Source organism: Urocampus carinirostris, chromosome 9 (genome assembly GCF_059441175.1).
Source record: "Urocampus carinirostris isolate Australia breed hairy pipefish chromosome 9, RoL_Ucar_1.0, whole genome shotgun sequence".
Classification (NCBI taxonomy): domain Eukaryota; kingdom Metazoa; phylum Chordata; class Actinopteri; order Syngnathiformes; family Syngnathidae; genus Urocampus; species Urocampus carinirostris.
In genome coordinates this window covers 3,333,926-3,360,272 of record NC_142357.1, presented here as the reverse complement: position 1 = coordinate 3,360,272, position 26,347 = coordinate 3,333,926, and the positions used below count along the sequence as shown (strand labels likewise).

At 38.6% G+C, this 26,347-nt stretch overlaps 1 protein-coding gene and 1 long non-coding RNA gene across 2 annotated transcripts in view; one reads left to right on the top strand and one right to left on the bottom strand.

Moving 5' to 3' along the window:
- LOC148359111 (uncharacterized) overlaps positions 1-4,544 on the bottom strand; it is a 35,376-nt gene extending 30,832 nt beyond the window's left edge. Inside the window, exon 1 of the long non-coding RNA XR_015851362.1 lies at positions 3,970-4,544. This is a non-coding gene — a long non-coding RNA (uncharacterized LOC148359111). The remainder of the gene's footprint in view (positions 1-3,969) is intronic.
- A 34-nt stretch (positions 4,545-4,578) lies between these two features.
- On the top strand, positions 4,579-22,821 carry LOC148359110 (stanniocalcin-2-like). The gene is made up of 4 exons (XM_088344210.1): positions 4,579-4,877; positions 8,086-8,228; positions 10,945-11,156; positions 18,442-22,821. The coding sequence occupies exons 1-4, from the start codon at positions 4,733-4,735 to the stop codon at positions 18,770-18,772; spliced, it is 831 nt and encodes a 276-aa protein (XP_088200336.1). The 5' UTR covers positions 4,579-4,732; the 3' UTR covers positions 18,773-22,821.
- Positions 22,822-26,347: the final 3,526 nt, after the last annotated feature.

Genomic DNA, 26,347 nt, shown 5'->3' with positions numbered 1-26,347 from the left:
AAAATTCAACAGAGTAATAAAGATAAGAGAACAATAATAAATAAAAAAATAAGTATCTGGAGAGCCATTGGCTGCTGTCAGAGAAATGGCACTCTTTGTATTCTAGGAATTTTGTCTCAATCCCAGGTGAACAAATTCCTTGTAACTACGGGCCTTCTATGCCAGGAAAAATTCCAACGGAGAAAGTAAGAAAGATAAGAGAACAGTAAGAAATACAATGGAGAGCCATTACCCACTCTTAGAAAAAGGTCACTCTTTGGATTCTGAGATGGCTGAGCTAAGTGCATTTTCATTGGGCCACTGTGTAAATAGGAATATTATCAGCTGGCAAAAACATTTTAAAATGCAAGCTTTGCAGACAAATTTATAATATGAATTTCATTAAATGGCTTTAGTAAAACATGTGTGAATTTACCAGCATTCATTATGCAGAGCAAGGTTAAACTGACCCCCATTTTAGGAATCCCTTTGCAAACTAAAATGAACACCAGGAAAAAGAACATCTCTTTCCAGGTGTTGTTCCGCCATTATGCTAAATCTCCCAAACCCTCTTGCCACACGTTAAGGCAATTGAGCAGTAATTTGTATCTGTGAGGCCCCCTGGAGGACAGCATTGCAGCTGCACTTTGCCAATCCAATCTTGTTGAAATTTTAGGAGCACACAAGCAGTCTCCCATGCACTTGAATGAGACAGGAACATGCAGGCTTACATCATGCAAGACCTATTAGTGGAAATACCGTTTCCATGGTCACAGAGAACACTCGAAGGACTCTTTGCTGTCGGTGCAGTGACAGTTTTTCCATGTCATCTGTAAAAAAAAAAAAAACTGACACCCTATTAAATACCTTTTTGGATTGCATGTTCAAAATGAACCTTTAAGGGTTGTTTGAGCTCTAGCCTGACTTTTAAAAGGATGATCTATATTCATATTTTAGAATCAGCGTAGATCAGATTTGTCAAACACATGGCCTTTGGGCCAAATGTGGCCCATCACATCATTTAATGTGTCCTGCGAGACAATGTTTTTTTAGAAGCACAGAAGAGAAATGCACTGCATTGTGTCAAACAATGACTTACAGTTTTAAATATGTCCACTGGATGTGTCGCCAAAGCCATGTTCTACTTGCAGAGCAACCATTGTAGCTGTATTTGCTGACTACAATTACTCAACCTGAGAACCTTGATCGATGCTATGTAATGGGTGTAATAATAACTTTTGTTTTATTGGAATTCCTGCTGAAATATGTTGTATAGTTTCTGTATAAGTGTCCTGCAATGATGAGTCCAACAGTGTCACCTGCTGGTATGTGGTAAGGTTTGGTTTGGCTTGGCTTTAGACTTTGCGACAGGAAAGTGGGGTTTTTTGGCAGTCAACAACGAGCTGCCAACGGTAAGACACGATCTTTTGGTGCTCCGCAAAAAGTTAATTTTAAACATTAAAACCACAGCTGACAAATCTCTCAACATGCACAGTAATGTGATTGATGTTGTCAAGCTGTTTGGATTTATTTTAGTTTTGTTTCTGTTGCCTTTTATGTAAGTTTTGCCGGACGTTGCATGTTGTGCTAAAATGCAAATTCCTCTTATAGAGATCAAAGCCAACAGAGAAGCTTACCACATGTTGTGTTGTGACTCATTCATTTGCAGCAACTGTAACAAAAACTTCATCATCCAGTCCAGCGTGAATGTGGATCTTTGGTGGGACAGGTATACCGCGGTGACAGCTATTATACTTAAAATAAAAGTCACCAAAGTGCTGTTTAAGGCAAGACAAAAAACATTAAATAAACAGTCCCTGAATAATCGTTTTTTGATCAAATCTTACATCCCTGAATCATAATTCAATTGTGAGCACCCATAAAGGCCCCAAACCATACAGCTAAAGTACACTTTTTTGCCATTAATTTACTAGTCCGGCCCCGTGAGAATGTTATTTTCTACCATGTGTCCCAGAGTTAAAATGACTTTGACACCCCTGACATAGAGTAACCATTTATGAATCAATCAGTTAATTTTAGTGGTGATACCATATTTCATAATAATTATGTTGTAAGAAATACGTTTTTACACTTTTTTTAGTGTTTCTTTTGATGCCACCCAAAATATTACATTAGTTTTAATTTGATGCGGCTTATAATCCAGTGTGCGTCATAGTCTGGAAAATATGGTACATTAGAATTAAAATTGTCCTTTATTATCATTGACAACAACGTAGTGACCATTGTTTACAACGAGATTAGACAAGGCACTCCAGGATAAACACGTAAAAAAGACTGAAAGCTTCCGTGTGTAATATTTGACAACTAGATGGCACTGTATTGTCTAATGTGAACAAAAACCAGTGCCAAAAGCATAGTAGCAGAAAGATGCCAATTAAACATAGCGGTGACTAGTTAGTGATTCCACTATGTAAAATAAATACACACTTCTCCACCGATGATTCTTTTCTGAAATTTAATAGAGTTTTGCCTAGTATTCTATCAATGATTTTACTGAATGAACGTTTTTGTACCACTAGGAGGAACTAAATTACACACTGTCCCTCTAAAAGCGAAAAATAATATAATAGATTGTCATGATAAGTAAGCAAAACTTTTTTAAGGTAGTGCTTGGAGACTGGCCCAAGTTTTAAGTACAATTAAAAATAGTGCATAGTAACAATAGTGCAATAAAAAGTAGTGCAATAACATTTAGCAGAAACAAAAATCCAAATCAAACATTCAATCACAGTTAAACCTCTCAGACGCGATGAGCAAACCACAGCGCGCGTAGCCAACCTAATAGAGTCTGAAATTCTGTGCTCCATTGTCCATATAAATGCATTGCATTTGGTCCGTTTTTTTATTGTGGTGTATGTTTGTATTACAATCTAACCCTTTGAATGGTCAAATAGTGTGCATGGGGTACATTCAGATCTGATATGAGCCATCTTGAGATGCTGGGCAATGGGATGTATATTTTACTCTTTATCAAGCCACATCTAAATCGTGTCTGCTTTGGATAAAGTTACCGGTAAAGTTCTGAGGTAAGTCAACATAGTATTTGAGGAAACATATTGTCACTTTGCTGGAGGCAATTAAGAAAGTTAACTCTGACGTTTGGATGACGTTAGCTTACTTTAGTTGGCTGCGTTCTACATCAAGTCCTTCTGTTTACTGGTAGTTAAATATCCTGTTATGTGATAGTTTTAGTACTTTGGCAATCATACATCTATCCATCCCTTATCTGCACCGCTTGTCCTCAGTAGGGTTACCGGGGTGTTAGTGCCCATCTCCGCTTTCTTCGGGGAGTGGGCAAAGGACACCCTGAACCGGTTGCCAGCCAGTCGCAGGGCACACAGAGAAGGACAACTCACCCGCTCATTCATACCTAGCGACAATTTGGACCGGCCAATTAACATGGCATGCATCTTTTTTGGAATGTGAGAGGAAAATGGAGTGCCCGAAGGAAACCAAAGCAAGCACAGGGAGAACATGCAAACTCCACACAGGAAGGCTGCTAGCTGGCCGGACACCCTAACTACTGCCACACCGTGCTGCAATCATACATGAGTGGAAAAAATATCTAGCTATGCTAACATTAATCTTTATGAGTTGAAATTTGATTGTTTTTTTTTTATTCTCACAAAATCTGTGTTTTTGATGCATTACTGTTAAAATTCTGGTACCACAATCATTTGTTAAGCCATGGGTCTTTTTCGTTTGGTACTTTATGGGCTTGCCGTACCTTCAGCTCAATAACCTTGTGCTTAAGACGTATGCAGTCGTGCACAGACGCCCTGACTTCTTTGTATTGTTTTGTTTACTGAATGCAGGCAATAAACCGATTGACTGTGAACCCGTGTCGTGCATGATTGAGGGTCGTTGCATTTACGCTAGGTTTGGATAAATAAAAGCCAGTAGCAAATAACAAAGCCTATTTTACAAGTCAAGATAAGTAGTTAGTTGAAGTAAAATCACATTTCTTACCATGTGCGGTGCAGCATGAACAATGCTGATCCTCTCCCTCATAGTTTTAGATGGTGATGACAACGAGATGAGGTTGAATATGTTTGCCTGAAGCTGAAGCTTTTCACGACCTTCTATACAATTGAATCATTTATAAAAACCCTCCAATGCATAATTCAGGCCCTTTTGGTGACTTTGAGATGATATGTAATCTTTCTAGGACCAAAAAGCACTAATTGCCTCCTGTGACACTTGCCATAGCGCTCTTCACGGATTGTTGAACCTCTGTCCTCGTCATTCAAGTGGGCGGGGCTTATCTATAGGTCAATGGATTGGCTGATTGACTAAATGACTAAATGTTTGGTTGGTCTATTCAGTAATTGATTGAGTGATTAATTGATTGAATGCCTGTCATCCAATGTTGTAAATGTGGTTGTGGCTAACAGACAAACGCTCCAAATGCTGCTTACTCATCCAAGGGACCACCGATGCCAATTTGGTCTTAATAGCTCCACAGTTTTGTGTTAAAATGGGGTGGGGAGAAGTTTCTCTGGCCGCGCCCCCCCAAAATCGACGGAAATGGACGTTCGCAGCTCTGATTGGAGGAGAGGACCGAGCGACAACACCTGCTCCACTCCTTCATCCAAATTGACACCCGCGAGCGATCCTGAGAGAAATATATGCAGCATCCGCTACAGCTCCTGTTATCATTTGACTTTGAGTTGCAAGCGTCCTGTAGGCTGCAGCATTCAGGCACGCTTTCCACACAGGCTGGCCGGGGAAGATGTTTCTTAAGGTGACCGTAACGCTGCTGGTTCTCTCGGTGCTGGAGCGAGCAGTTGCGGTCGTCTCGGATAATTTCGACATTTACGACACACCGCCGGAGAAACCGGTCATCTCTAAGGGACGTCTTTCGCTGCAAAATACAGGTTAGTGGTACAACACGAGTGTCTGTCTAGACTCTAGGGCCAATGGGAGACGCGTTTACAGGCGTACGCGTGTGAATGGCCGAATGCAGTTCGAGTCCAGGCGTTTAAGCTAAGATTTGTTTTCTGCTTTTAACTCTTATCTAAGGTTGAGGCAATTTACGTAAATTGTATTCCATCCCTGATACCGTAACTATTACCTGCACGTTCTGAACGTATCCTGAATAGACTTCGACCCTATTACCGTTTTTTTTTAAGTGTGCCTCAAATACTTAGCAAATCTTGAAATAAATGGAAATGCATTTATTAAATGCATATCTGGCACATTCTATAAATGTTGCTGGGGACAAGTGAAGACAATCACTCCGTAATGAAGTACTTTACAACTAAATTTAAAGGTGCTGTCTGGAATTTTGAAATGTTGTAGTCGCTGACACCATCTTCCGGCTTAAGTCATCATTGCAGCCTATTTTAAGCTGCTTCTGTGGCACGTGAAAGTACGTACATGCTCATGAACTCATTTTTCAACTTTTTAGGGGTTTGGATTGGTGTTTGGACTGTATAGGAAACGGTCAGTTTCTTCCCTCTCCCCACCCCCTTTCGTGCTTCCCAAACAGCGGATGAAAGCAAAAAGGCGGGTTGGGATTTTTCTTTTATGTATAAAATCTCTTTGAACTCAGTTGGGATTGTTAACCCATACTTTAATACATCAAATAATCTACTTTATGCTCTCTAAGGACACCTCAAACACACAGCCCACCTTTCAAATGCTGCTTCATTGAGCGAGACTGCTTTAACCACATTGGAGTAGTAAAAGTGTAACAATCTTTCACGGAAGAGTTACAAAGAAAATGAATTCTGCCTGTAAAGAAGATGGGCACTATATAGTGTTTTTTTTAATTTTTTATCAAAGCTATTGATGCGCAAACATGAGTTTTGTATGTATTGTGTCAAATTTTGTGCTTTATCAGGACTATAAGGTGCACCTAAAGCACCCCCAAATTGGCCAGTAATTTGAAAGTAAGCCTTATACACCGATACAATTGGCATGGCAAAGTTACAAATAAGATACCGCATCCAGTAACTGTTCTACCCTTGAGCAACATGGTGGTCTTTGAGTGCTCTTGGTTGACATGTTAATTGTTTGTTGCTAAAAGGATAGAAAAAAAGGAATTCAGAGGCCAATTTCAAACACTTGTGACAGTTCTCTTGTTTCTTTGGACAAAAATCAGTAAATATGAGAAAGTAGTAATGTAATGTGGTGCTCCTTTATTGTGTGGAAAATATATCACATGTTTTTAATCCAAAAGCCACACAGTAACCAAAAATTCTCACAACAGTGGTAACAATTATGTAATGGTTGATTGAATTATTTTCTTGTATTACAATTGCTGATCTACAAGAGGTAAACAAAGCACTATTTTGGGGTTAACCGTTTTACCCTGCAACAGCTGTTGAAACCAGAAATGTATTTGCTCCGATTTACTTTCAAGTGTAAATTGGATAATTTAAATTCCTTGATTTAAAAGTGGCATAATCTGCTGCAGGGTTCATAGCAGAGTACACCCACCCCAGTAATTCCCTCCGCTTCCTCACGCTCCTGCAACAGCAGCGCGAGACTCGATGCAATATGCGGCCAAGCTCGTGCGATCCAAGCACATTCCCGTAATGCCAAAACAAGCACTCACGCCAGCAGCTCACTTTTCCTGCGCACTTAAGTTCAACCAAGGCCTGCAAAGCAAAAAGTCTGTGCTGCTTTTGCACACAAAGCCAAGCTATGCGTCAACTTGATAACTCTTTAGCCGGGTCCAACACGTGCGTAGTTAAGCGACGAAAATTACATGTTTTGTTCTACAATGCAGGGAGACTGAAAAGTAACAACTAATGGCTGTTACGAGCAACGTTTGTTCCCATTTATAGTTGGACATCTTTGTTTTATTACTATTCAGCAAATATAAACGGCTGCATAGTGGAGTCCTACCAAAAAAGAAGCTTTCATCTACATTGAACCATACAGTTAAAGTTATTGCAGAAATACTCTCATACAACCATATCTACCACCAAAGGAAATGCTACCCTCCTAGTTATCATTACATTAATTCAGTGGCGGGCCATCCCTAGGCCTTCAGCTTCAGTCTGACTTAGGGAATGTGTCGTTCGCAAACGAACAGGCTCCATGAGTCGGCTCTTGGAACTAAATATTTTTTATTTGTTAGGACTTTGGTGGAGGACCGGTGATTAGGGTTGCCACGCGTCCGGGTCTCTCGGTTCTCTGTTCTGATGCCATCGCTGTCGAATGCAGTCCGTAGAGCAGCTGGTAACGTAAACTGCGGGCGTGGGGTGGCCCGAGGTTTTGGTAATGGCACCGCACGAAAGTACAACACTTAAAGCCTGTCTTATGTAACTAAATCTTAAGTAATCAAGACTGTATAAATATAGACAAAGAAGAACAGTAAGGCGATAGTGAGGTAGAGAGGAGCTCAACCCGAACGTAACTTTTGACATTTTGGCCCCGGCCCGAAATTAGGATAGGGTTGGGTGTGGGCTTAAGATCTTACCTTTTTTAGGCTGAAAGTGGCGTACAAAACCTTTTCACCCTTGTGAAAGGATTGCTTGTTTTGGAGTTGTCGTACATTTTGCTAATTAATCAACAATGTTTTCTTGTGAATCTAATTCTCTTGAAGTTTAACAACTGTTGGCGCAATCGCTTTGGGTTACTGCCCGATAGCTAATCATTGTTTATGGAACTGGTAACATTTTCCAAGGCCCACTAGCAGGCGCTGATTCTTTAACTTGCACTCTGATTGGCTAAACCAAAATCTCATTTGAACACTAATGTTATGGTTAACAGCCTTCATGATTTTTTTTGTGATGATCTCCTGGTAGATTTCTGAACCTAGCAAAAACTAATGGCTGAAAAGTGAGTGGTTAAATGCGAAAGCACATATCTGGAAACGGCGCAACCAGGAAAAAATAAATAAAAGGAAGCTAACAGACAATTGAATTATTGCAATAGAATTACAATGGAATTATTGATGGACAAAATATAATATCTCATGATGCAGCAGTTTTAGGCCAGCAGAGAACACCTGGTGGGCTCTAACAGCCCACCAATGCATTATTTTCCCTCTCAAGCTGAGTTGGAACTTGTGATTCTCTGCAAATATTTGCATTGAATGTCTCAGTTAACTTCATCTGTTCCTTTTACCAGCTGAGATCCAGCACTGTTTGGTGAGTGCAGGGGACGTCGGCTGTGGCGTGTTTGAATGCTTTGAGAACAACTCCTGCGAGATACGAGGGCTGCATGAGATCTGCATGACGTTCCTGCATAACGCTGGCAAATTTGACTCTCAGGTAACACCCTAGTGTGCGCAAGAATTGTATAACCTCAGCGCAACATTCTTTAAAATGGACACGGTGCTAGAGACTCATCGCCGGATCAACTTATTTTTTTCTATTTGCTCGCATCTTAAAATGAGGTAGCCGTTATAATTATGACATCACCTGGATAAGGGGTCAGCAACACAAAATGTTGAAAGAGCCACATTGGGCCCACAAACAAATCTTCTGGAGCTTAAAAAAATGAGAAGCCTTATACAAGCTTTATAATGAATGAAACACATGCAATATGTATTTATATAGGCTAATATCAAAATGACCAAGTTGGATGCAGGGCATCCTGAGAAGAATGATGTACCAAGTGACTAAGCTTTTTTAGGATACCGCTTCAATTTTAACTTTATTGCAATATTAATGCATTAGTATGTTTCATTGCTTTGATCAAATAAAAGGAATGCAATTGGGGAATCCAATTTTTTTTTATGTCATTTTTATTTCAAGTCTTCAAAAAAATATCAATAGAACAGGCATAATGTACACCTTATTGGGAAACAAAAAGAGTGGAAGAAAAAACTGAATTTACTCATAAAAATAAAATAAGACTTTTGAAAAGGTAAAGTAAATAAAATCATAACACATTTCAAGTTTGATTATTGTGCAGTTATTTTTCTCTTTTTACCCTTGGGGTCCATGGCCGATCAGACATCTACCTGGCTTGTGACGTTGCCCCTTAAAAAGGGGCAGAGTTTGGGCCACAAAGCTTTTCTAACATGGGACAGTGGAGTCTGAGAGCAAGGAAAACAAGCCAAGGAGAGCAGAACTCATACCAGCCGATCTTCCCTATCATCTCATTGTTACACCCCTAAGAGAAATGTAATTCTTATTCTATGCATTTTTACAGCACGGGAAAACGTTAATCTTCGTGTCATGTTTGTCCTACAAAAACCTGATTAAAAATATATATATTTCCCTCCCCCACCTTTTCCAATATGGGAAAGCGCCAGGGATCTACAAAGAGTTGCATGCAGCTCCAGAGCTGCATGTTTCCGACCCCTGGCTTAGATGAACTGCTGAAATTGATGCGTTTGCGGTTCTGCTGAGGAGTCTCAAACTGTCTCGCCAAGTTAAAATCTATTTTACAAAACAAATAAGCTTTTTGTAAACGATTCACGTCAATATTTCGGGGCATTTTGTAAATATTGTATGCCAGACTGGATGCCAGTGAGGGCCATCATTTTTCATCAGTGGCTAGCGAGTATGACAAAACTACCAAAAATTATGCGCTGTTAATTCTAAGGGTTTGAGTCCGGCAACAATTGGCATACTTTTCCAATATAGCTGAAAAAAATGAGCAAACTGTTAACCGTTAAGCAATTGTAAAATTACCTTTTTTTTCAATCCATCTCTCTCTATACATTATCCCAAATTCTAATATTGGTGGAATATTTTGTCCTGAAAAATCTCAAGATAACATAAGGTATTCTGTCTGCTAACATTGAATATGACCCGAAAGCTCATCTCTGCCATCTAGTGGTGAGTTTTTACATTACAACTCTAAAAACAACAACATTAAAAATCATTTTGCTCCTTCTAGTGGTAAGTTAACATCATTAATTGAAAAAGAAAAATCAATTTCCTTTTGAAAGAGTAGTAAAGAGCTACCGTATAAACAAGCATTTTTTTAATTGTACTTTTGGCGGAGAATTTTGCATTTATTTTTACATAACATGAGCCTCAGCTACTGACCTAAGTTTTCACCATCTTCCTGCTAAGTGTATCCCCAAAACCTTTTGAAAGGCAGGGCAAAAAATGAGAAAATTAATTTTGCCCTTAGGTCACTTTAAATCTCCTTTCTTTGGAATCTTCGTTTTGCTTTGTAGCACTTGTTTTCAATTGCACGACACAACGACATCTAGTGGTTAGGTTATACACACTGTCCCTTTATACTTATATTTTATTTAATGTATTTGTTTTGTTTTTTACTCAAAGGGCCAACTCTAAGTGCGTTTGGCAATGATCTTAACAGGTTCTTGATAAAACTTTTTTCAGATCGATGCCAACTCTTGAAGCCATTAATACTAATAAAGTACTAAATAAATAACAGTAATACTTAATTTCATCACCGTTATAAACCACAACATAGTTTCCTAAAAAATAAGGCCAGTGTAAGATAGTTTACATTTGATATTCTTGAGAGTAAATTTGCTGACACCTGACAAAATTTATGACAATTTTTCAGCAGATAGCCAAATTTGCCCCCAAAAAAACCCCAAGTAATTTTCTCATCTACAAATGTGAATTTTATACAATCTTCATAACTTTTATTGTTCCCCGACAGCCCGGTACTAAAAATAATCATTGACATCTATTGGCCGTGGCAGTGAAGGAGTCCAGAGAGGCATATAAATTTAGGATGAACACATCAGCCCTAAAATAATCTGGTATTAGCTCCAATAACAATTACTGGTACCCCTTTCAGATACTGTCAGACATTTAACCAGTCTGTGTGGCCCAGAAAAGGTCGGGGACCACTGTCCTAAGTTACAAAAGCCGATCCGACGGAAAGTGGGGAAATCGAAGAACACTAAAATTATTAAGTCGTGCGTAATAGTCGATGCAACAAAAGTGAGGTAAAAATAAACAGAATGGCATCCTATGCAATCTCCTTTTTACAGTTTTCCCAATATTAAAAACGGAATACCCTTATCACACACCTTTTTCTTTTTTGCAGGGGAAATCATTCATCAAGGATGCTTTGAAATGCATGGCCCACGGGCTCCGACATAAGTTTAGCTGTATCAGCAGGAAGTGCATCTCCATTAAGGAGATGGTGTTCCAACTCCAGCGAGAGTGTTATGTCAAGCACAATCTGTGCTCAGCTGCTAAGGAGAATGTGGCCGTCATGGTGGAGATGATCCATTTCCAAGATCTCTTCCCTAAAGGGTAAGCGACTTGACCAAGTGTTTTGACATCATGCCTAGGTTACCTTTTTGCTATTTATTCTTCAGTGTTTCTCATACAATTTTGTGAGAGCCTGGCAGGTGAACAGTCTAGGCCCTAGGGCAAGGGTCGGCAACCCAAACAAGCTGAAGGAGCATTATTTGACAAAAAACAAAAAACAAAAAAAAACAAATTCATCGAAGGCCGCGAAAAATTCAGAGCTTCATATAAGCTGTATAATGAATGCAACATGTGCTTTGGGTATCTATATTAGCTATATTAGCCTACTATCAAAATGACTATGTTTAATGCAGTGCATCCTGTGGAGAAGGATGCTCCACGTGACTATTGTAGGATACCTTTTCATGTTAAATGTTATTACAATATAAATGATTTACAGTAAGTTTAATTTTATTTTGATAAAAGTACAGAAATGCAATAAAGAAATTAAATTTTTGATTTCGAGGAATGAAATGTGGATAATGTGCCCAGAATGCTATATGAATCTATGAAAAAATATATACTATTGCACAAAACTAAATATATATATATATATATATATAAATATATATATATATTTATATATATATGTATATATATTTTTTTTAAAAATATCTTTTAATATGATTTTTTTTTTCCTATTTATCCTGATTGTCTCTAGAGTTTTATCTTTTTCTCCTTCAAAGGCTTGATTATTTGTTTTACTCTGCCATGTCTAATCTTGTTGCATACAATATTTCATAACGTTGATATAAATTACAATGTCTAATCTTTTTTTTTTTTTACATCATATTTGATTCTAAAAATAGTGCAATAAAAACTAGCATGCATTTATAAAAATAAAACTGCAGCCTTTTGATAAGGTAAGTAAATAAAAACATGAATGCAGTGTAAGTTTCAATTCTGTTAAACAAGTCAGCATCTTTGTTTGATACTACACAAAACATAAATGGTATCCCCAAATGTCAATCAAGATGTAAACTGACAAAATCAGAAATCACATACAAAATAACAGATACTTAAAAAAAGTTCTTATGACTGCATTGTGCTATAAACAGGGCCGGAGTGGGCCGCTTTTTTAGTCAAAGTCGTCCGGCTTGGCTATGGAGGAGGAATTTGAATGGATGGAACAGCAGTAACCTTTTATGTTGCATTTTATTGGGAAAAATTTCCGGTATCTGTTGATAAATTAACAAAAAAACTTAACCATTTCTTTCAAAGGAAAATTCTATCAAGATTCTTATCTAGATGAAAAAATATTAGCCTATGTACACAGTGTTCATTTTACCTCTGAAAAGTGATGGGTCCCGGGGACTTGCATGCTCAAAGATCTATGGGTTTCAACAGAGATCTATGGGTCCCCAAAATTTAGTGTTATCGAGGTTGAAATTTGTAAATCGGCAACAAATATGTAATATAAATCTATATATTCATTCAGTTTTAATCATGACGGTTTATTGGTAATACAAATCAGTTTACTCTTCAAGATTTTTCAGTTCACAACAATATTGTAAATTATACAAAATAATATTGCTGAAATAATTATATAAATCTATATTTTCATTCAGTATTAATCATCACAGTTAATTGGTAATACAAAGCAGTTATCGCTTTAGATTTTTCAGTTCACAATATTGTACATTATACAAAATACTGAATACTGCCATCCACTTAACTATCTTTAGCCGTGAAAGCATGGCCAAGTCTTCTTTTTGATGTTGTATCCGTTCATACTTGCCTCTCTCTTCCTGCAGCAACAGAATTTCCCTAGCTAATTTGTGGTTTTCATTGTCGTTGTGCCGATCCAATGTGCTTTACTCAAAGTTCGTATTGCAAAATGATTTTTGCAATCCAGTTTTTTTGTCACGCTGGGTACTCATCACAGAACATGTAGCCTCCATTATCATCCTCCTCATAGCGTAACCAGGAATATAATTTATTCCATTTTGGCAGAAAAGTCCTTTTCTTGCTAGGTGTATTCTTTTATTTTCTTTCGTCGAATCTTTCGCATCAACGCACGTGTTTTCCATGCCTTTGCGATCTTTTGAAGAATTTCTCCACCGTTATTTCGTGCCGGAATTATTGCCGTTGCTATCACTTTCTGCATTATATTTCGACTTATTACCTTCACTGAAGAAATGACCAATCTTGTGTTGATTTTCACCTTAACTGGACAACAAGCACCACAACAATGACGTAATCTCGAAGTAACAAGATCTCGTTGGCCGAGGTCGGCGTGCAGACGAAAACTCGAACCGTGAGACCAAAACAACAATGGCAGATCTGCGTGATGAAAAGTTTGGAGTGCGGTAAATCTTTGTTAAAAAAATAATCGGGTAATAATGACAATTTTGTGTCAAAAAAGTGGCGTCCCGGGGACGCACGTTGATTCGACACTATGCGTCCCCAGCAAAAATGATGCGTCTAGGACGCAGGGATGCGAGCAAACGAGAACACTGTGTACAAGGGTGCAACTAGCACATTTTTGGGGGACTCAAGCATATTTTAAACTTATTCCTAATGAAGGACATGATAGGTTTAAATATAATGAAAAAGGCTAGCTAAAATATTTTTAAAAAAGTAAATCAAAACATAAATGTGAACACAGCAGCGTTGGAAATGATGTAATCCACCGCTTTGTAGCAGAAAAAATGGAAGACAACTACGTTATCTCTCTCTCTCTCTAGGTAAGGATTCCTTAATCTAAAATTTGAAAAAATTCACCCGATGAGTATTAATAAAAAGAAAATTGACATTTATATCGTCCATGGATGTTTGCAAATTTTTTATCAATATTCTCTTTTGACATTTTTTTTTTACCATTGTGAGGCACTAAATAATACACACTCTCCCTTTTAAGTGCAGCTCAAGTAGATTATGTATAGCCCTTATGAGGAGAATGATGAAACCTTTTGAAGGGGCCACACATACAGTGAAATATTTTCAAACAGAAAACCTGATTTGGCCAAACCTCACTCAGACCCCAGCTTTGTCAAGTAAATTGAGTTTGCGACCTCTGGTCTATAGACAGGAGAATTTACTTTTTGGTGTTCAGAGCTTGCACTCCAAATAAAGAAAAGGGAGCGACTGGAGAAAGTATACAAGCAAAGGAGCTGATTTCCCTCTCGTCTGTTGCGTACTAACACCCAGAGGTGAAATGCAATATTTATTCTACACATATTTACAGCAGTCAAGTCAAGTCACATTTATTTATACAGTGGGACCTCGCTACTTCGCGGTTCGACGTTCGCGGATTCAGAGCTTCACGGTCTGTAAAAAAAAATTTTTTTTTTTTTTTTTTTTTTTTTTTTTTTTTAAGGGTCGTCGCTACTTTTTGCGGGAATCCCCCTCGGCCAACGACCCTAGCACAGTGCGCCGTTCTCGTTTCCCGGTGTTGTGCCCAAATCCGACTCCCGTACAGAATCCTCCCCCCCTCGCGTGAACGCGCATTCTGCTGCGCTTCCGTCAAAAGCGATCGTATTCTATATAATACGCTTATTGAAACCATAAAGCGAGCTAATTAAAATAATTGGGTGACCGTAGTCCATACAACGCGTTTAAACAATAAAGAGCGATCATATTCTACAAAATGCGTTTGTTAATGCGGATGAAAAAGTCACCAACGTCACGTCTCCCGCTCGGGCCGCGATGGCTCTACATGGCGCTACACGGCCCTCGATGAAAGGGGTAGGGGGGACCTGTGGGGATTAGGAGGCAGTGAAGCCGAAGCCGCGTGGACCCAGCAGTGGCAGCCGTGGGCTACCAGTACATTCAGTACGGCCGGAGTAAGTCGAGAGCCTACCCGGCTTAGCATGGTGCTCGTGGCGCACGTTAAAGCTCGTGTTTGCTGACGGGATCTCAAAGACTATTATGCATTACGGCGGTGAAGCGGAAGCCGCACCAAAACCGCGCGCCGGTGTTGTGCCCAAATCCGACTCCCGTACAAAATCCCCCCCCCTCCCCCCTCTCGCGTGAACGCGCATTCTACTGCGCTTCTGACAGGCCGTCGCGGTGTCGTGCGTATCGCGCCCGAAAGTAAGGGCTCGCTCGCAAATTATAAGGATAAGCGGTGCGGGTAATGAGATTTTTTTTTTTTTTTTTTTTTTTTTTTTTTTTTTTGAGGGGCGTTGCTACTTCGCAGATTTTCAGTTTTCGCGGGTGGTTTTGGTCCCAATTAACCGAGGTCTTACTGTATAGACCTTAATCACTAAAATGTCTCAAAGGACTGCACAGGATTACTATTACAAAATTACACAAATACCTAATCTTAAACCAGCATGCGGGCAAGGAACAATTCAAAAACCTCAGTGTGAGGAAAAAAGAGAAACCTTGAGAAAGGACCTCACATGTGGTAATCCCCCTTCCAGGATTGACCAGGGTGAATTACAATTAGCATTACTGTACACATAATAGTAAACATTAGGTAAGATGTTGAAGATGTCCAGAAAGAGCATAACACCAAAGACACCCCCAACCTGTAAACTGGTCCAGAAAGTCTGACGGCCACGACGCTGCTTCCCATCTCTGCCAGCTGGTAAATGCAGGGGTTGACATGCTTCAGGTCGGACGCTGGTCCGCTGACTCATCTCAAATTGTCCTTCTCCTTCATATCAGCCAGGCAGGCGTCGGAAAAAGACAGGACAAAACAGAATATGAGGTGGGCATCAATCATACGCTTTGGAATAGAAGTGTCTCTTAAGCCTTGATTTAAAAACTTCCGTTGAGGTTGCAGATCTTATCTCGAGAGGCAGGGCATTCCATAACACCGGGGCCCGGATGGAGAACGCTCTCGAGCCTGCAGACTTCTTGGCTCCCGGAGTCACAAGTAGACGGGCATTTTCCGAGTGCAGGAACATAGGGGGAAATCAAATCGGAGAGATAAGAGGGTGCAAGCCCATGCAAACATTTATATGTTAATAAGAGAACCTTAAAGTCACATCTTAAGAAGACTGGGAGCCAGTGCAAGTTGGCCAATACAGGAGTAATATGCTCAAACCTTTTGGTCTCAGTCAAAAGTCTAGCTGCCGCATTCTGAACCAGCTGCAAACTTTTAATGCTAGACATCGGGAGACCAGAAAGCAATACATTACAGTAATCAAGCTGAGAAGTAATAAACGCATGAATTAAAACCTCTGCATCTGATTGGGACAGCATCGAACGAATCTTCGCACTATTACAGAGGTGGTAGAAAGCTATTCTAGTAATATTTTTCACGTGTAACTGAAACGACAGTTTAGGATCAAATATAACACCTAGATTTTTGACCGAGTCACTATGGGTGATATTACATTTGTCTAGGTTCAGGGTAGTGTTTGAAAACAACTGACGACAGTGAGCTGGACCAATAATCAACATTTCATTTTTTTCTGGGTTAAGACGTAAAAAATTAAGTGACATCCACCTTTGAATCTCAGTAAGGCAAGCCTCCAGATTTCTACAACTTAAATGACCAGTTTTTTCCAGTGGCACATACAGTTGAGTGTCATCTGCATAGCAATGGAAACTAATATTATACTTGCGGATAATGTTAGACATTGACATTGGAAAACGTTAGTTTGTGTCTTGTTTGTCCTCCTACAGAAACCAATATGAAAGAAAAATATCCTTTTAACCTCTGTTTTTAATTTGTAAACATTTTGGAAAAGTGTCAGGGAGCCACTCTGCAGCCCAATTTCGTTGTCACAATATGTTAACCCATTTTGTAACGATGACAATAAAGGTATATTCTATACTATTCTAAAGAGCCGTCCGCGGCTCCTGAGCCACGCGTTGCCGAACCCGGAATGTAGGGGGTGTGGCGGTATGCTCCCTTGGAAAAAAACGTCCACTTTTTTTAATTCAAACACATTGATCAAATGCCTTTTTAAAGCAAAATCAAAAAGAGATTCATTATGAATGTGTGCCCTTGTAAACATGTAAGTCATAAATAGACTAGTTATGAAAGGCAATGACACAGCAACCAAAAAGGACGGTAAACAAGAGAGGAGTTTCATACATATCTGTTAATCATCCAAATAGACTAAAATTAACTAGTGTTTTTCCAATGTCAAATCTATACTGTTTTAAGGCATCGTATCAGCGAGTAAAGAGACCATATTACCAATAGTTTTAAATTCAATTAAATATTCATATCTGTGATTTAATGAATTACAGTATTAAATATCAGTACTGCTGCTTTTGTGATTGCCACTTTGACAGGAGGCCATTCTTCTCTGATGGTTTACAGGAGGTTATTGTAAGGCGCAATTTACGAGCTAACTTTGCATACCTGTCAACCTCAGCCAATTGCTCTTCTTGCAATTCCCCTTTTCAATCTATATTAAACCTTACAAACACATGGGGGCACCTATTTACTTATCGCAAGACAGACTATGGTAAAAAAAATATAATTTGTGCAAAAGTTCATTTTATTTACAAAAGAAAACTAATTAGTTCTGCCTCTTTACTGCCCGGTTGTAGCAAATATAGTGTTGCTTGTACGAAGCAGTGCAGAATTTTGCTGATTACATCCTTATTGGCAATCTATGAAAACAATTTTCTACGCTACCATTGACTGAGGCGATCAAGATAAGAGCCAAATTGGGAGAAACAAGATGTGTTTTTTTTTTTTTTTTTTTCAAAGTTGTTTTTCTGTTAAAAAAAAAAGGTTATACGGTGTGCACAAATTGAAATGATCATAAAATGCAGGGAAAACCTACGTGTTGACAGATATGCAGTTATAACCCGTGTCCACCTAAGTGTTTTCCTGCTCTGAGCGATTTTTTTTCAAATTGCTTGCAATGGTAGTGTCTCAATTTTACGCTCTGTTGAAATTGCCGGCAGTGTGACGAGGTGCAGGGCAGTGTTTTCTGCGTGGAATGCCCGGCGTGAAAGCTTTTTTTCTGTTTAGCTTGGGGAAAAGGCAAAGCTTGTCAATGTCACGTTTTACAAAACTCTCTCATCACAGATGAGGTGGGGTGGGACAAACTTCACAAAAATGGAATGAGTGCTCGCTTTCGCACTGGGAAAAGGCTGACTGATATGTAGCACAAACACACGCATGTGCGATCATTTATATCATGAGAGATCTAAAAGTTGTTTTAATTAATTTTACATTTATATATGTTTATATTTATTTGAAAATGTTATATTCTTTAAAAACACGTTTGAGACTCTGGCGAGACCAATTAAACTCTGGCGGTCATCCACACCCTTTCTATGGTATGGAAAACATTGATCCTTGTTATGTCAAAGTATGTAACCTTTTATTTGTCCAGTTTGTGTAATTTATTGGCATCTGTCTGCCTAGTCCTTATGTGGAGCTGGTGAATATTCTACTGGGTTGCGGAGAGGAGGTGAAGGAGGCATTGGCTCGTAGCGTCCGGCTTCAGTGCGAGCAAAACTGGGGGGCTTTGTGCGACAGCCTCAGCTTCTGCTCCTCCCTAACGCCCTCGCCCTCGGCCGCTGCACAGCGCCGCCCTTCGTCGTCCCACCCGCAGTCCGAGCATCCTCGTCACAGGGCCGGCAATTCTGAGTTCCATGCCCACACTCGGGCTCGCAACCATGGGCTGCGCCGCCAGGGTCCAGACCCTGGTTCACAAGCGGAACAAGACCCCAAGGCCAGTGAAGTTAGAAGGTGAAAATGCAGAAGATGACAGCACTAAAGAATCTTAAAACAATTTAATAGCACACCAGGACATTTTCGCATTAACACACACTGAAGAGGAGGACACAAACCCCTCTCTATTACCGTGCTTTCCACACTATAAAGCGCACCCCAAAAAACGGTCTTATGTATGAAAGATTTATGACAAAGGCGGACTCGACTCTAAGGTTCATGAAATTAAGTAGTACAGATGATATACAACAGGGGTGGCGAACACGCGATTCTAGAGCCGTATGCGGCTCTTGGCCAATCAGAATGCGGCTTTTTTGCCTCATCATATTTTCTATATACTGTGGCTCTTTGCCTGTTTCATGTTTAGTATTTTTCCCCTCTTAAAACAAACTTGAATCCATCAGAGTTAATAACAAATAATAAATGATAGTTTGAAATTAATTTGGCAGATTTGTTGTTTTTATGCTGCTCCGGACACATAACTGACTGCCAATCATTGCATAGGTTACGTCTAATGCTGGGAAATTAAGTAAACATTCCATGAGGGTGCAGACTGTTACCCTCATGGTCAAAATGGTAAAATGCAAAGCGAAACGGAAATAGTGTTATGTGTTAGGTTATGTGTGTTAGGGGAAATAATATGTTTTTAATTGTGTGTGTTTGTTTGTGTCTGGCTGTCATTGCAGGCCAGTGCATGGTGTGGCTCTTTGACTCTCAGTTAAAAATTTCGGCTCTTGGTGTCAAACGTGTTCGCCACCCCTGATATACAACATGCATTAGAGCTTATCTCATTATCACACTACTCTTAATCACTGTGCCAGAAATAGTTTTGCATGGTGCATTTTGTTCTGCATTGAAATAGGTTCAACAGTCTCTCCACTTCTTCAGCTCTGCGTCAACAACGTTTCATATTAATATGCGTGCATACTAGATCTTTTATAGTATTTTGTTAAGTTTTTTTCCCTAACAGACTTTTTATTCTATCAAAATACACTATGCAAATCCTTGTTTCTGACACCCTGCGGAAAAAGTGTTACAAGGAGCTCTAATTCCTTATCATATTTCACCTGTTCCACTAGTGCCAATGCTTTGCAACTTTGGTCAGCGATGTTTATCAATTGATCAATCGTTGCACAAATGCGTTAGTATACTGTAAAGCCTTGTATGGCATACTTACAATAACTGTATGCATTACCAAGCTTAACCATCGCATTCTGCGGTATATAAGGCACCCTTTGAAATATCTGGCCAAATTGGGGTTTATAGGTGCGACTTATAGTCCGGAAAACATTTTTTTTTTGTCCTCATCCAATCATTCCAGAAATCCCATATGGTAAAGTTGCAGGGTAATTTTGGCATAGCATGTATTAAGCCTAACTGTAGGTCCATGTTTCTTTTTGTTCTTTTTAGTATTTTTAAATGATTATCGTGAATATTTCTATGTATAGGACTTGTTTTGCTTTTATCTAGCATTTCTCTAATCTACTTACTGTAAGATTTGACTATTTGTATTATTTATTTTCTATATGAAATATCAAAATGTAAATAGGAAAATACATCTATATTTATATAAATATAGCTGACTCTGAAATAGTTATGCGTTTGAGGTAGCATACATTGCTTCCATTACTGTATTGCACCTATAGCACGTTGTTCTGTAGATACTGTAATATGTCTTGTTTGCAAGTAGAAAAGTGTATTGAAGTTATATAGATGCTTGATGGTACAATACAAAGTGTACAGCTGTGAAGTCCAGTTGTGGCACATACAGTATTAATTGTAGTGCATTGTTAAGGCTTTGATGCTGGCAGAGAAGTTGCTCCCAACGGCAAATGTTGTACACGGGTAGACACAATGTGGTGCTAGAGGGCCACTCCCTCTGCAATCCAAGCTTTTTAAATAAGTTTGACTTAATGAAGTCAAATTATATCAATGTAGTGTAAGCATGGTCCATTTTTAAAATGAGTTTGCCTATTGTTTTAAATTCAAAAATAACATGACAATGAAATTGACATGCCTTTTTGGTATTAAAGTGATGTTACGTTTTTCATCTTTGTATTACTCAAAAAAATTATATAATGCATCGGCACATTTATTATTAGCCTCCTTGACCTCAAGTATTTGGTATTTGCCCTATGTTAAGTTTAAAGTTTAGTATACACTTAAAATAAGGAGAAAAAACAGACGTCAATTGCTTTTAAACTTTCAGGGAGAACAGGGGAGACAACTCTGATAAGAAATTCTAACCTGTGCTGGAAGACCTCCCCATTCTTTTTATGAAATCTCCTAGGTTACAAAATACGATCTGCTTGAAGGGTGTGTAAAGCAACAAACGGCAACATGATTGGCCGATCGTGACAATGATTTACAGCTACAGGCACAGTTTATATTAGTCAAAGCATAGAACGACAATGCGCAATAATATTCAAAATAATTAACTAGCATCATGTGCAATCTCCTTTGCAAATGTCCAATAATAAATGTATCAATCTGTAAAATTATTTTATCACTTGTAATATGATAACTAATTCGGAAAGGTTGTACCATTACACATTGTGAAGAATGTATAAATTGTGTTTATAGAAGATGCGCTTGGTCACCTGAGGGAAATTATAATTATATACACAATTTCACTTATCAAAAACAATTAGCATAAGTACAAAAGCATTCTTTTCCCTTTGAGATCTTGCTCCTGTTAGCCACGCCTTTAGCTCATCCACGTTTCTTGGATTAGGCAGCACATAGACCAATCTTTTTACAAATCCCCACAAAAAGAAATTGGGTGACCAGGACATGAGCGTGATTGAGCTGGTTTATCAGTGTCATTCAACTATTGGACTGACTGTAGCTTGTAAAGTGTCACCTGCAGTCATCTTCCTAATATACTCCAAAAAAGTTAGTTGTCGTCCACTGAAGTCTCTTACTCGCTTTTCTGATCGAGTTACCGGGGCTCCATTGGAAAATCGTTCAAACTTGCTCAATCACATCTTGCGTTGCAGGGCATCCCGTTCTTTTAGCTGGGCTTAAGCACCCATTTATTAGGAATTTACCATGCCACCTCACTATGGACTTCCTCTATGGTGGTTCCTTTCTGCTTTTGCGCATCGAACAGCAGTCCATGATTGTGTTTGCAAAATTAAGCACACAAAACTCAAGTTTTCCTCCCAGCAAGTCTAAACATTGCATTTTAATCATTACCATAATTTCTGGACTATAAGCCGCCTAAATAATGCACAGTAGCAAAACGCTATCAGGGCAAAAACTTAGATGAACCTCCAGTTCTTCCTGCTGCTTTTTCCAGTGTCTCACTATTGATACATCAAGTGAAGTTTGTGTGCAGCAGCTCTGTTTCCTTAATCTGCCAGCTTGATCGCTTTAACTTGAAAGCTGCATCATATGCCTTTCCTTTTTATAATTGCCATGATGAGGGTCGGTTTTATTCATGTACAATGCGCATTACATTACGTTAAACCTCTTCATCTATGCTGTTTTTTGGCGGTTATGACTTGCGTCTTCCTCGACACCAGCTGTCTCACCTTACGTTCTCTCTTTGAACGCCCCTGGCAGCCGTTAAATAAATGCATTAGCCGTACCACTGCATAAGCCGCAGGGTTGAAATTGTGTGACAAAAGTTGTGGCTTATTTTCTGTTCAAGCTGCAGGCAATCCATCGAAGACCTAGGAAGTACATAACATGGGTTATGTTACCATAAATGTAATATTTACAGAGGCCGTGAGAGCATTCCTTTTGGCCCCAGCCAAGATCCAGAAACCCCAAATGGCATGAGGGTGCAGCAAAAAGTAAGCGACAGAGATTCTTCTATCAGGGCTTTTTAAGGGAAAATGACGTTATTAATCATGTCACACCACACTCAAACACAATGGCATTAAAAAACTATGTGTTTTTTCGGGGGAACTGTTTTCCTATTCTGTTACAGACATGGGAGAAAAAGACTTAACTATTTTTATTGAAAATTAATTGTATACCTGTGTGTGTACCATGATATTCTGATTTATATAGTGGTTTTACATATGTATGGAGAAAAATAAAATCACCTGTTTTATCACTCCATTATCGATGTGTTTTTTTTGCACTATTTTGCGCCACCTAGTGGTAAAAATCTTCATCAAACCTATTGATTTCTACTTGTATTAACATCAAAAACACATGATCTCCATTTTTTTAAAAATACTCTCAGGTGGAAAATTTGTATTTAACATGGGCTCACTCAGAGGGAGTTGAGATAATTGTTCTCAATCTTACTGCTAAGGGTCACACCATAAACAAACACCTGTCTTTTTACCCTTTTTTTTCCTGGCAATTATTACCTTTTCTTTTGTATCTATTTTATTCTTTTCCCTTTTGCTTTCTTGCTTTTTTTTCTTACCTATTTTTCCTTTTTAACTTTTTAAATTCTCTTTTTCCTCTACTGTTGTTTTTTAATGTACTTCTTCTTTTTCTAAATGTATGTATTCATAGGTTCTCAAGTTTTATTATTATTATTATTATTATATAAGCTAGTTAGGTCAAATTCAGAGGGTGTAATGATCAAGATTAAACACTTGATAGAGCCATTACTCATAATATTCACTAATTGTACTCAATATATTCTAAATCAGAGGTCTCGAACTCGTGGCCCTCAAGATAAGAGTTTGAGGCCCCTGCCTTAATATTAAAGTTAACGGGATAGTTTGAATCATTTTTAAACTAGATGTTGCTGTATTGTGTAGTGTAGTCCAAAATTAGTGCTACAAAGCACAGAGGAAAAGAATTACTAGACTCAAAGTATCCAAAACAAACCTTAATACTTTAAAAAAGAAGAGATTCTATCTATCTACCTTGGTCATAGCCCTCAAGAGGGGTGACCAACAGCAAGACAAACATACAAAAAAAAAAATAAACACACATTTTTGGACCATGTTCAACCCAAATGCCTAAACACCCAAGCAAGTTAGGCACCTTGGCACCTAAGTGGGTCATGCTTTCGTCCCTCCAGATGAAATGGGACACCAGAAAGCGGCCGTGTCACTCGCCAAAAAAGAAGAGAAATAAGTGAAAAAAGATAAGGTAACAAGAAAGAAAGGAGAAAAAAAAATAATGTTTTTGGGTAGCAAGATGGTTGAGAATAAAATCAGCTCCCTTTAGGCGAGCCTCTTGTGTTTGATAGAGATCTTTCGACCAACACATGATTAAAAAAAAAACACATTTGTAAAAAAGTGCTTGTATTTTTGCTTATTATTTAAAACAATGGTGTTATTTTTTTTCTAACAGATTGTTTTTAGACCAACAGGAAGCAATGAATAATACACACTGTCTGTCACTTTAAGTGCAGCTCATGCAGATTATGGATTGATTTATTAATAAATGAGTGATTAAAATGTTACTTTTTTTTTTTTTTTTTTTTTTTAGATCATTTTCTGTATAAATTATTTTAAAAGCTGTTTAAGAGCAGTTTTTATCAGCACTTTTTATGTGGAAACCCTCATACGGCCCAAGCTCACCTGGACTCTAGCTCTGGCGTCCCAAAAGTAAATTGAGTTTGAGAACCCTCCTTGAATCTTAAAGGGACATTGTGTGTTATCTAGTGCCCCACAGTGGTTAAAAAGAACCAACTTAAATGTATTTACTTGTTTATTTATTTACGTAAAGCACTTAACATGGCAATTCATTGCCACCCAAAGTGCTGTATAAAAACAGTGTACAATAAGGCAATAATACCCTCATTTATCCCCACCCAACAAGCCGAAAAAAAACTACTACACAGACGCAACAATGATGATTAAAATACAAAAAAAGACTAAATCAATAACAAAAGAAATCAAATGGAATCATGGCAAAGAACAGACTAACCATGTGAGGAAAGATTTATCTACACTGAGGGGGATATCGGCAGATGGCCACAGGATTTTCAGCCATTGAGCAACACCCTACCAGTGTTTACATGAGTAAACACTGAAATAATAATGGTAATGCTGATCATCCAGACATTTTTATTCTGTTAAAAAGTCAAAATTATGAATTGTAATTTTTTTTTTCATTTTCAACAGCATTCAATCCAATATATTTCCAATTTTGTTTTATCATTAGGCATTCAACAATATCTGTCGAAGAATCACTGTTGGAATTTCGGCACGTGACCGTTCTCTTAACGTCTCCTAGTGATAAATAAAACTTCTATTAAAAACACTAACAATATTGATTTGAAAAATAAGCAAAAATGCATGAACTATGATATAAATGTGCATTTTTAAATACTGGTAGATGATGGAATTTGTTTTGTTTTTTGACATCACATGAACTTCACCTAAAGGGAGCTAACATCATTGTCTGCATCTTTCTGCCAAGGCTACCCCCGTAAAAAAACAAAACAGTTGTGAAAGGCTGGGGAAAGAATGAGAAGAAAAATGATTCATTTACGTCCCTATAAGTCTCCTTAGTTTCCAAATACTGCGCACCCTCATTTTTTTAAAGGAGTCATGCATCAGTAAACATCACTGAAGTTTATCAAAGATATTTTTTCTTTAGGGCAAAAGTCTCCCAATATTGAAGTTGCACAATTCCAAACCAGTAAATTGTGCTACACATGCAGAACAGACAATAAGTAGCTACTGCATGTAAAAGCTCAGCAAAGCCACTAAAAATAGTCATAACAACATTGTCAGGGGCCACATGCAATACAGTATATAGCAATGGTTACCAAACTTTTGCAGGCTGGCGCCCCTTGGTCCCCAGTGCATTGTACGGCGTGATGGGCGCAAATGCCAGTCCAAGTGTAGATGAACCTTCTTCGTCTTTTACTTGTAATCCTTTTTATATGCCGTGATCATTTTTGAGATGCTGGTACAAATGACTTGTGTTTCCTCTGGACCTAGCGACTACGCGAAAGTAGTATTTCTGCAATGGGCGTTTTCTTTTGTTTCATTAAAACCAAGATAGGTCCAAACAAGTGATGTACTGCCCTTCTTCAGTGCAAGCTTCGTTTCCTTCTTGTTTGTTGACTTTTTTGAGTCTGCCATGACACTCAATGAGCTCACAAGGTGGATGTGGCATAGTATGGTGCTTGCAAACTTTGAATCGCTTGGGCTATTATTAAAACTTGCCTCTGATTGGTCGGCGCTCTTAAAACTCGAATTTAACCATTGTGGTTGGCCAAAACTCCGTCACTCACTACAAAACCTGGAAAAAAAACGCAGTACTTTGCGGTTTCACAACCGCACTACATTCAAACTCCTGACTTCGACTTCGGACTGCCGCCCCCCTTAGTACCCCCCTACCGCCTTCTTCCTCCTCACCGCCCACTTTGGGAACTGGTGGTATACAGTAGGTCAAAACCCTGTGACCTTGGTGTGAGCAAGCAGTTTGGTTGAATGAAGGAATAAAGGAAGGAATGAACTGTACTGTAGCACATACCTGTAAGCTTGTTGCTACAACACTGGATGACCCTTAGCATGTTGTTGTTTGGATTTTAATCAAATACACTCATTTGGTTGATATGGAAAATGAAATCTAGCCTCCATCAATATTAAAGTGTGCAGAGAGACCACCAAAAAAGTATCCTCTGAGCTGAGAAACCTGAGATAACCATCTTGGCTTCACA